At 40.2% G+C, this 12,050-nt stretch overlaps 1 protein-coding gene and 1 pseudogene across 1 annotated transcript; one reads left to right on the top strand and one right to left on the bottom strand.

Annotated features, from left to right (window-relative positions):
• Positions 1-2,520: 2,520 nt before the first annotated feature.
• LOC126555917 (uncharacterized) lies at positions 2,521-3,582 on the bottom strand. Its single transcript, XM_050210971.1, has 2 exons — positions 3,570-3,582; positions 2,521-3,506 (listed from the first exon to the last, which is right to left on the bottom strand). Exons 1-2 carry the CDS (start codon positions 3,580-3,582, stop codon positions 2,521-2,523), a joined length of 999 nt encoding a protein of 332 aa, XP_050066928.1.
• A 5,163-nt stretch (positions 3,583-8,745) lies between these two features.
• LOC114120544 (uncharacterized) lies at positions 8,746-9,767 on the top strand (annotated as a pseudogene).
• Positions 9,768-12,050: the final 2,283 nt, after the last annotated feature.

Raw genomic sequence — 12,050 nt, 5'->3', positions numbered from 1 at the left:
TGGGCGTAGTCTCCAAAATAAACGTACGTGTCATGGTAAACAGGAAATTGGACTATAAGTTTCTATTTCATGTTTACTATGACCAGTTATTTAATTTTAATCTTACCTTGCTAAATTTACGTACCTTGCTAAATTGTATATAACCTTTTAAATCTGACATTGAAATGTAGAAGTCAATTACATTCTTTTAGATACAAATCACACTTGTCATTACATTCTATATTTTCGATTATGAAAAGACGTACCCAGGTCACATGTTACAAAACCTTTCAAATTTTATTCTAGTTAGTGTACGCTGAACTGATTATTTTAGACTTAAGAGGAGGAGTAGAAGTGGTTACATATATAAGAGACTCATCGATACAGTATATTCAGTATACTTCAACAGATTTTACAATCTAGACCAGAGGTTCCCAAACTTTTTATTGTACGACCCAATTTGAAAATTTTTTAAAATATGACGACCCACAATATCAATGAATGACCTTTTTTTTTTTTTTTTTACCAAAAAATTTTATGTAGTTACGAAAAAAAAGTATAATATATTAGTATATAATATATGTAATTAAATATTAAATATTATTTAAAAATATAGCGCGACCCACCAAAAGTATAATCGCGACCCACTTTGGGTCGCGACCCACAGTTTGGGAACCTCTGATCTAGACTTTTTTTAATATAGGTAATTAATTTAATTTTGAAAAAATGTCCTGCTACTCATTTAAAAGCGATGACGAGGAGTCGGTTGTATTGTCCGAAGTAAGTAAAAAAACATTTTTTTTTTTTTTTTTTATCACAATATATTTATATATATATAATTATTTTAATTAAAAGACATTTTTTTTTTTAAAAAAATTATTAAATATTTTATGAAAAATTGATTTTGTAAACCGTCATCAGCTCATCGTCTATTTTAATTATAGGATAATATTGCAACAACATCTCAAAAAAAAGGTACATCGAAAAGATTATTTGTGAAACCGGAGAAGAAACCGGTATCGAAAAAGACGAAAAAGGGTAGTTATATAAATTTATGACATATTACGAAAAAGTAAAAAAAATATAATTTAATTATTATTTTATAGAACACTGCTATCTGTTATACAGACAAAATATTGGATTTAATAACAGATCCAACTATACCAACCGATGCAGAGAACACCTTGAAGATAAAAAAGGATGATTGTTCATTAACGGTTAAGACACCTGTAGACAATACGGCTGTAGATTACTGAACTATTATAAATGTGCTAAAATTGCTAATGTTGCTCTGCAAGATAGGTAATAATAATAATAATAATATATATATATAACTAAAGTGAAATATTTATAATAAAATTTAACTTAACCTAACCTGACTTTTTTAGATGGAAGCATGCTGAATGCTCACTCAAAATATCTTTAACAGGACAGCATCCGGATGATTTAACTACAGCCAAAGAAATGGTTACGCTCATTCAATCTGTTTTCGACAAAATGATGCGACACCCCACCAAGAAGCTTCTCAGACACAGACCAAAAAATAAACTTATAAAATGATGTAATAGGATATGGTGTTGGATTAATTTTATTTAATAAAAAAATTTTTTATATTTATATTTATTTTTTATTATTTAGATAACAAAAAAAATAATAATTCATTTATAGGTTAAAATAAAAAAAAAATAAAATAAAATAAAAATAAAAATATTGAAAGTTAGTACATAAGTGGTATTAATTTTACATTTTATTTAGCAAGAACGATAAATTAAAATAAATTAAGAAACTTTTTTTTATATTACATAACTAAATCTTGTAATATCATGTTCGACAATGAATTAAAATGAAATTGTAATAACTCGTACATAAATGAACAATCTTCACCTTGTATATTACTGTAGCTGAAATCATAATTTTGAATATATTGATTTGTAAATTCGTTTCGTCGCCAGGGGGGGGGGTTTGGGTGTTATGACCCTCCCCCTCAGGTTAGGTTAGGTTATCAATAGGTTAGGTTTATTTATATCAAAAATATAATGTTTATAATATAGGAATACAATCATTTGGTCGTGGTAAAATGTATTCTGTTATGCCGTATTCACACACTACCACGGTTTAAGATAAACTTTATCTTATATAGTGCATACAGTGTCGTATTATTGCACTCGTGCAGATAATATTTACACTACACCATCATATCGTGTAATTTCCGTTATCGACTGCACTGATGTTAATAATCATTATCATTCAATTATTTTATTATTTTACCATGGTTGTAGATTTATCTATAGTTCTGCGGTCTAGTTGTTATCAATATGAATATTATTACAGAACAATATTATCATTATAAAATACATGGACATTTCTCTAGTTTTTATAATAATTTTTGGTAGCGGTGTCGTATGCTATCTACGCATTGAATGTTATCTATACATTGCTATTTACGTATAAATTATGTCGTATTATTATATAAAAAATCTTAATTCGTTTTAAACCAGAGCACTTCATAAATAATTGAAGATTGTCAATGAATGTTCTTAATTAAAGTTGAAAAGTATTTTTCATATCAATAAAAAATTTTTCGAACGTATTTGTTGTGTTTATGGAGCGCCACCATTCTTCTTTAAGCTGCCTTTCCAGCAAATTAGTGGCACCATGCGATTTTATACCATATTTCACCTTTATATGCCGCCAATAACATTCCATAGTTTGAGTTTCAGCTTCTGTTTGTGGATCAATAAAATTATTTTTATGATTTACGGTATTGTGGACATAGCCATGATCGTTTAAACAGCTGTAAGCTTTCCATTCATCTGAAAAAATAGTCGTCCCTGGCTCAATTTCTCTTTTAATTATTGGAAGCAAAGTGGCGCGGTCTCTTTTTTGAACGATAAACAATCGACGTTCTACTATATTATCACGTCTACAACACATTCCAAACACCCACGGCCCCTGAATGCGTACACCGTAATTTCGATTAGTTATTTCAGTATCAGTATCAGAACTGCTAGATCCTGATTCTACAATTTCTTCTCTAGGTTGACGATCTCCCAGACGTAGACGACCACGGTTATACTTCCGCTTGCCTTGAAATAAAGATTCGTCTATTTGCACTACGAATCCTACACCACCCATTTTCGTACGTTTTTCAAATTGGTCAACACAAATATCACGGCAAAGATTGTACCAATCCGACACGGTGTGTTGACTTCTGCCTGTCCATTTCATAGTTTGAATTACTTGCATACCATGTGCCCAAAACCATACGAGCTCTACTATCTGGCATAAACTTAATCCACTATTACATTTTCCATTAATATCGACATAGGTAAAAAACGGATTTTTTTTACGAATGGACTGATAGGTTTGACAACCACGTGTTTGGCAACGTAAGTATTTTGTTTTCACAAATTGCCCATCGGAATCTCGTTTGCGGTTATTTTTATAACATTCCTTGAGAACGCCACCACACACTTCATTGCTAACATTATTGATTTTTTCACAAAATTCTTGTTTAGGTAAGACACCTTTTTGTTTTAAAAAATTTACACAAGTATCATCATTATAAATAATATGTCTATATAAATCACTAATTAAAGTCATTTTGAACGCAATACAAATGACAAACACACGCGAATAATTCACAGACACAACTAATCGTTAAAAACCCGTGGGATCTAAATCTAACTTTGTACTTTGTAGAGTGTAGATAAATATTTGTAGATAGCATACAACCCCGCTACCCGGTAAATAGTATTTGTAGATAGCATACGACACTAGTATTTAGTGCGTAGATAGCATACGACACCGCTACAAATGATCATCAGCTGTGCAGCTGATTGCGGCGTCGCCGGTACGGTCTAAATATAACGTAAGTAGGTCAACGTACTCGGCGGTGGCGGTGAAACCAGTTTGTCTCGGCTGCGTGCGGCGGCGGCTAGTATTAGCATTTGATTTTGTTTTCGCGCGACGAAATTAAGAACGGCGGCAGCGATACTGGGTCGGGGTTCCTCACCTGTACGCTGCGCTGCTATCTGTGCTATACGAAAGGCAAGTGTTCGGCGGGGTGGTGTTACGTTATGTAATTACTTCCCAAGCCGTTTCACGGTTATTCTCGGTCGCGCGGAATTCCCTGTACGTACAAAAAATAATACTTTTTACGTAATCATTAACTTGGGAATCCTAGCTAACCGGAAAAACACACTTCTGGCTAAAATATCTGAATACTAATATAATATAAGCAATTTACCCGAGGTATGTGTCGGCGTGAAAAGAAAACTCTTACCTTTCTGAAGTTTTGCTGATGTTGACTGGGAAGATTCCTCAGCGGGTAGCCAATTTGACACGACCTGATTGACGGCAGTACTGTTCGCAGTTCGGTCGCGGTAGTCGATGTCGTAGTGGATCACACACGCATACACACACAGGGTGGGTCGAACGGTTAATCACAAAAAAGAACGAGTGACAAATTGGTATTATAATAAGATTTATTGGTTGAACGCTCGGGGCGTGAGTGCCACAAAAGTAGCGTGTAATACACTGTAATATGATATACTAATATAATATAATAAACACCATGGGGTGTGCTGAAAATGACGGTTGCGTACAATGGCCGTGCGGAACGCGGAGTTGTCCGGTTGACGGTTAACGCAAGAGAGCCCGATCGCCGACAGCCGGCACTCGTCCGGCCTGACTTCTCTTCCCGTCCCGCCTAGCCTTTTGTAGTGATTTGAAAAAGAGGTTTACTTAATTAATCGGGGGAGATTGTATATTTCTAAATGCATTGTTTATTAAATAACCATAACTTATATTACCTCTCTGATTCCAGTGTCGACTTGTCTGTTGAAATCGTGGCTTTCGTCTGATATATGGAATTAGGTGACCGATTTATATTTTAGAGTAAAAAATCTTTTTCTTTGAATCACTATACTTGTTAATTGTATTTAATTTTTTGATACACATTAATATATATATTTTTAATTATTATTACAAACATTTATAACTATTTAACTATATCTTCCTGTCCAGACGATCTGCGTAGTCTTTTAAACTCGCCTTCGGCCGTCTGTACAAGAAGACAATAATAACGCGAATGCCCGCCTGAACGGCAGACTGGAATTCTTATAATATGATATCTTAATGTGTGTGTGTATGTGTGTGTGCTTAATCTTAATTGCTAATAATTATTATAATTATTTTCTTAAATACTTAACATTTAAAAGATATGATGGCTTAAACGCACATCATTACACTTTGCGGCGTGGAGGGAGAGTCGACGATGTCGCCTCGTCGTCACCCGTGGTGGCAGTTGATAAAGTCGTAGACCGGTCGCTGCGGTGCCTGTACTTTGTACTGGCAGCCGTTGCGTACCGTGTCAAAACAAATTACCCAAACAAACATTTAATCGAAAAAATTATTCGTAGGAAAGGGAAACAGATATTTGAAAAGTTGCTCAGGGTTGTGAATACACATAATATTTGGATAAATATAAGTAACACTAGAAAATAACTTTAGTTGAGTTTCTACCATGAACGTGTTTGATAGTTCTCAGACTAGTGAAATAAAAAAAATTAATTCGAATCTTGAAAAGTCGATTAAATCATATTTAGATAAATTAAATAAAATTGAACATTTAGTTGAAAAAAATCATACATCTATTCAATTACAAGAGAACAAACAGAAAAGTTGGAATTCATGTGAATAGATATAACAGAGCATATGATAAAAGCTGAAGTTAAATAACAAACTATCCTAGAAGCTGTAAACGATTTGAAAAATTTTTACCTGCTGTATAAACTCAAATCAATGCAATTGAAACTTATTTTAAAGAACAGCCAAAATGTCTACAGGCATCATCGACATTTAATGCATTTTTAGAGCGAACAACAATTATATGATTAAAGAGATGTTTATTGTGGACACAGAAAGATAGGTTTAGGTTAGGTTAAGTTAGGTTTGTATGGACCCCCCCGGTTTAGGTTAGGTTATCCCCGGGCCCTGACGGTATCCCGAACGAGGTACTAAAAGTGATCTTGGCACTCAACCCGGACATGCTCATCGACTTATACAACATTTGTCTGTGCAGTGGGGTCTTCCCGGAAATTTGGAAAAAAGCGCGTCTGGTTCTACTGAGGAAAGGAGATAAACCCCTGGACGACCCATCTTCGTATAGACCCTTATGCCTGCTGGACTGCCTCGCAAATTATTCGAAAAAATTATTGACAACCGATTGAGACTAATTTTGGACACCAGTAAAGGACTTCACGAGAGGCAATTAGGATTCCGAAAAGGACGATCAACCATCGACGCCCTGGAAGTCCTGAAGAAAACGGTCAAGAACAGCAAGAAAAAGGTGGGCATACTTACACTAGATATAAGAAATGCGTTTAACTCTGCCCCGTGGAACGCCATCTTGGGAGCCGTGCGGGACATGGAGGTGCCCACATACCTTCATCAAATAATAAACAGCTATTTAGAAAACCAAGTTCTATGCTTCGAGTCAGGGGGAATCGAGGAGAGGATGCTCGTCACGTGTGGGGTACCGCAGGGGTCAGTCCTCGGCCCCACATTGTGGAACATCCTCTACGATGGCCTCCTGCGAACCTAGCTGCCTCCCGGAGTCGAATTCCTAGCCTTCGCGGACGACGTCGCTCTCGTTGCAAAGGCCACCGACTCCATAGGGCTAGAACAAAGTCTAGCCCTCTCAGCGCAGAGAGTCAATGAATGGCTCACTCAGACAGGGCTTTCACTGGCTGCACTTAAGTGCGAAGCCATGGTGATTACCAACACTAGAACGTACAACGACATGACCATCACCATTGACGGCCACCGCGTGGAATCAAGCAAATGCGTTAAATACTTGGGCATCCACATTGACAGACGCTGGCGGTTCTCCGACCTCGCCCGTATTGTTGCAGCTAAAGCGGGCAAGACAGTACAACAGCTAAGCCGTATTTTACCCAACATCAGCGCAGCAAGGCCAACAAGACGGAAACTCCTAAGCATCGTGGATCATTCAATTCTTCTATACGGCTCACCGATATGGGAGGACATGTGCGCCGCGGGATGGCTAGCCCTGCAGAAGGTACAGAGGCGCATCTGCCTTAGAGTGGCCTTTGCTTATTGCACTACATCAACAGACGCACTCGGGGTAATCACGGGAATTGCCCCCTTGGATCTAATCGCGAAAGAACGGCATATGATGCACTATAAAAAAAGAGATCCTGAAAGACTACCGACAGCTGAGAGCATCCTGGAGAAATGGCAGAGTATATGGAACAACAGTGAGAAGGACAGATGGACGCACCCCTCATACCGAACATTGGGCCCTGGATTAACCGAAACGGACTTCCATATCACACAGGCGCTAAGTGGACATGGTCGCTTTGCAGCAGACCTAAAATGGTTCGAAAAACTGAGAAGCTCCGAGTGCTGGTTCTGCGGCGACCCGTCGGATGACGCAGAGCATACGCTGTTTAAATGCGATGCTCTGCATCAAAAAAGAAGACAAGCAGAGCTGGCTACCAATACAGACCTCAATGCAGGGAACCTCGTCCAAACGATGCTCGCCTCGAAGGAAAATTGGGACAATATCGCAGACATGGTTAGAGGGATTATGAAGAGCAAAGAAACCGAAGAAAGAAGAAGGCAAGCCATGCAACCTGATCCAATTATCTAAACTTAGTTAAGCTTTTATATATTGTGCGCTGACAGCGAAAGTAGAGGGGATAGAGCCCCTCAAACGTTGTAAACTAAATTGTGCGACCGTAATTAGGGGTATTGTCCCTATGCGTCGTCAAATTTTTGTGTGATTTGTCTTTCCAAATAAACGATGGGACATAGGGGGGAAATAACCGAAAGGTTGGTACTACCCTATGCCCCGATATCTAGCGTAAAAAAAAAAAAGAGGTTTAGGTTAGGTTAACCTGACCTAACCCCCTCTCGACGGGACCGACCTTGACGTTGTGGTGGCTCACTGACTTCAGTCGGTGCTAAGAGGGTCCCAACTCCCAGGTCCTGACTTAAACTAGTTGAGGCCGGAGCCTCAGAGGCGCTTCTGACCTTAACCAGTTGGGGGTGGCAGGTACATTAACCACTGCTACCACCAGCAAACGGACCCTGAAGGAAAACAGTAAACTACACTGGAGAAGTGATCGACCTCTGGTGTCCTGGTAGATCAGGGCTCAGGAGCCAGCATCCAGACAGACGACGCCAGGCTGGCGTCGTCAGTGGCGGCCAAGCTACCTTTTAAAACTCATGATGGACACAACAAAACAAACTGATGTTACTGCTACAGGGGCCTCGAAAACCCCAGAGCCTGCAGTTGGGGGTGGCTCTTCCCAAAGGTCGTCATCGGCAAGCCAGAACCCAGCTGAACCCAGCTGAGAGGGTGCCCAGCATGGCAAATCTTTTGCTGAGACAGTCGTGTCTTCGGGCACGCAATAGACCGGAGAAGTCGGAGTAAACGGAAAAAAAATGGACAACAATACCGGTGCTAACCCGCTGGATTTGGTGGACACAATGTCCAAGCTGTCGAGGAGCGTCAGGTCGTGTAAGGCCAACTTCATGACCCAGAACGGGGGTCTCAAATTGCTGTTCCAGAAGGCCTCAGCTCTCGAGGTCTACTCTGAGAAAAGCCGCAGCTCAGCAGTCAAGGAGTCTATCCAAGAACTCCTGGATGTGGTGAGCGGCCTTTAAGACAGCCGGGAGCAAGTCATCCGCGCCTTCAACGCGACGATGATCTGCAAGCTGGCTCTCGAGACGAACATGAAGAGTCCGGCAGCACTGAGCTGCCAAGGCGTCAACGCTTCGTGTCAAACCGACGAGGTTGAAGTAATCTCGGCATTCTACCGTTCGCTGCGGTGCGTGAAGGCGCTGGTACCGACTAGCGACTCGATCACACCTGCCAAGCGAGAGGACAAGGATGCGGCCACCAACGTGGGAGCTTCCAGAGTACTCGTCGGCCGTGAAGTTAAGGACGCTGCCACGAACCCTGCTTCACCGCAAGCAGTTCCCGAAAAAGAGCAGAAACAGGGGCAGCAGCCTCAGCAACAGCAGAAACAGCATCAGCAGACCTGGAGCGATGTCGTTAAAAAGAGGAAGCCACTGAAGCCGGCCCGACAACCATTCTCGGCCACCAACCAAGTGGCTCTCCTACGGAAGAGGGCTCCGCGATCCATGGCGGTCACCATCGACCACCCGGCTGAAGGAGGCTTCCTAGCCTCCGTGATAAAGAAGGTATCGGGCTCGATCAACCTTCAGTCCCTTGGCGTCCTGATGACAAGAAAGACCAGGGTGGGAGGAATTCTTCTCGATATCGAGAGGAACGAAAAAGCCAAGCTGCTAGCCAGGAAGATCCGGGAGGTAGTAGTAGATGCGGCCAGGGTCAGGTTACCCGAGCCCCGTACGCTCGTTCAACTGCTGAGAGTTCCGGAATGGGTAGAGGCAGAGAACGTTGTAGTCATCGGAGTCACCTCCGAGAACGTGACCATCCGCAAGAACTCCGGTGGTAGAGGGGATTTTGTCGCGAGCCTCCACTTGCCGCTCAAGGACGCCATCACGCTGGCGGAGAAGAAAGCGGTCACCGTGGAGTGGACCAGGTGCAGGGTCAAGCTGTTAGCTAACAACCAACCTACCTGCTTCCGCTGTCAAGGGAAAGGACATCTGGCTGCCGAGAGCTGGGACGAGGCCAAGCCCCACCGCTGCAGCACAGATGCAAGAAGGACGACTACCTGGTGAAGGACTGCGCCCTACAGAAGCAGCAGCCGCAGCCGTCAACCTCAAGTTAGAGCGCAAGTAGAGCGATATGATGGGACTCGACTTCGTGCAGTGCAACCTCAACCATTGTCGCGTGGTACAAGACCTCGTCGCACAATTCATAGTTGAAGAAAGAGTCGACGTCGCCTTGATCAGCGACCCCTACAAGGCGGGTCCCGCATCCAGTGCCTTGCATGTGAGCGCCGGACAACGGGAGGCGGCCATCTATGTCTCGTACACGGAAGTAACGGTGGCCTACTTCATCAGCGACCCTGAGTTTGTCTCAGCTCGGCTTAACGGCGTCCAGGTGTACAGCTGCTATGCATCGCCCAACAGACCTATCGAAGATTTCCAGGACCTGCTCCGCCGTCTCGAGGACACCATCAGGACCGTTCAACAGGAAGTCCCCGTCCTCGTCACCTCGGTCTGGTCATCGTGAACTCGGGCTCCAACTCCAACCTTCTCAAGAGGCGCTGGATCCATCGTCGACGTCACCCTGTCCTGCGACTCCTCGGCAGCTCGCATCACAGACTGGAGAGTACTGGAGTCGGTGTTCAACAACAAAGACCACCATTACATCAGGTTCTCCCTGACTCCCGGACGCGACCAAGACAGAGCTATTAAAACTTTATTAAAACTTTGATATTGATTATAAAACTTTGATTTAAATTAGCAATATAATGCCCAGGACAATTGTCTAATATAAGCAATGCATTTTTAGATAAGTGATGTTTTTTGTTAAATTTTTCCACTGAAGATACAAATTTTTCATGAAATCATTCGGAAAAAACAGACTTGGTCATCTATGCTTTGCTTTGATTTTTGTAATCAACAGGAAGGCTTACATTTTTAAAAGCTCTAGGATTTTTTTCGTTACCAATAACTAATAAGTTTAATTTATGAGTGCTACTTGTATTTGACAAGGCATAAAAGTTAACTTGTCTTTGACTATTTTTCGTCCAGGAGCATTCAATTCTTCACGGAGACCAATGTTTTTTTCTGTAAAAGACTTGGTGTCTTTTCCAACCACTTTCGCCTACGTTATAGACTTGATCAGGTATTAATGATAGTTCTTCAATAACTTTTTGAAATTGTTCTTTGTATGGTTCAACATTGTCAACCTCACATAACAGTTTTTCTCCCGTCATCAGTGGCGAATTCTCCAGGCATGCCAGCATGCGCCGCACGCTTAGAAATAAAAAAGTTATAAATCAAAATACAAAAATTATTTTATAATCAATAATATATTACGTACTCGTATTTTAAAAGAAAAATAATGTGTTACATTAATTCATTTATTTATTTTATACTTAGGTATCTGTGTTTATCTTTATTCTAACATTTGTCATTTAATGACAGAGCATGCGAGAAATGTGTGCGCAAGCTATACGACCCTTGTTATCGCTGTAAAAAAAACCAGTTACTCCAAGACCTCCTCTACTACTTCTTGCAGCCGCGAATTTATCACCCGGGACATGCTCATTCTGTTACGCTTCGTCAACGTAATGTATACAATTGTTGCGTGCCAGTATCAGATTTGAATCCAAATGGTTAATTTGAATGAAAGTTAAACTTAATAACGAAATATGTCTTTATTGCATATAAACAAAATACATGTAACAAATAAATAAGTGGCTGAGTGACGTGAAAGTGCTCAGTTGTTGATAGCTTTGGTACATCTGCCGTTGCTGGTCTTCGGGCTCCCTTATATATTGTGGTGCGTCTCTTGTTTACGTCGTGTGGTCGCCTTCTGGGCGAAACCAGGTGTCCTTGTTGTTGTTGTTGCAAATTCGGATACGAATTTGAGAATGTGCAATAACATCTCAAATGTATCATTAGAGTACTATAATTATTGGTGCGCTTACTATCCCGACACGTGTCATGGTCATAGTAGCATCCGCATTACCCTTGACACGAGGCATGGTCAATGGTCATACTAACTTAGCCGTGATATCTCGTATATATCTTATAGATATCTCATAGCCCATAACACCTTATATAATTAATAAAATGAAAGACATGTTATTAGTAAATACACAAAACAAAAATAGTGAATACTATGCATGAGATAAGCGTATTAGATTTTCTAATAGTAGTCTAATATTTCTAATAGTTAGCCACAACATCAGAAAACAATGCCTTTATTATGATAATTATTTTTATTTATTTCTATTATATGAAATTTTTTACCACCCTTAAACATTTTTTAAAACTATATACAAATGACATCTATTTTATATTATGTTATTTTTATTATGATTAATCTCTTATAGATACTTCAAATGTATATTTTATACCTATAGTTTAAAATATTT

The sequence above is a fragment of the Aphis gossypii genome, chromosome 1, assembly GCF_020184175.1.
Source record: "Aphis gossypii isolate Hap1 chromosome 1, ASM2018417v2, whole genome shotgun sequence".
Lineage (NCBI taxonomy): Eukaryota > Metazoa > Arthropoda > Insecta > Hemiptera > Aphididae > Aphis > Aphis gossypii.
This window is presented reverse-complemented; position numbering and strand designations above follow the sequence as displayed.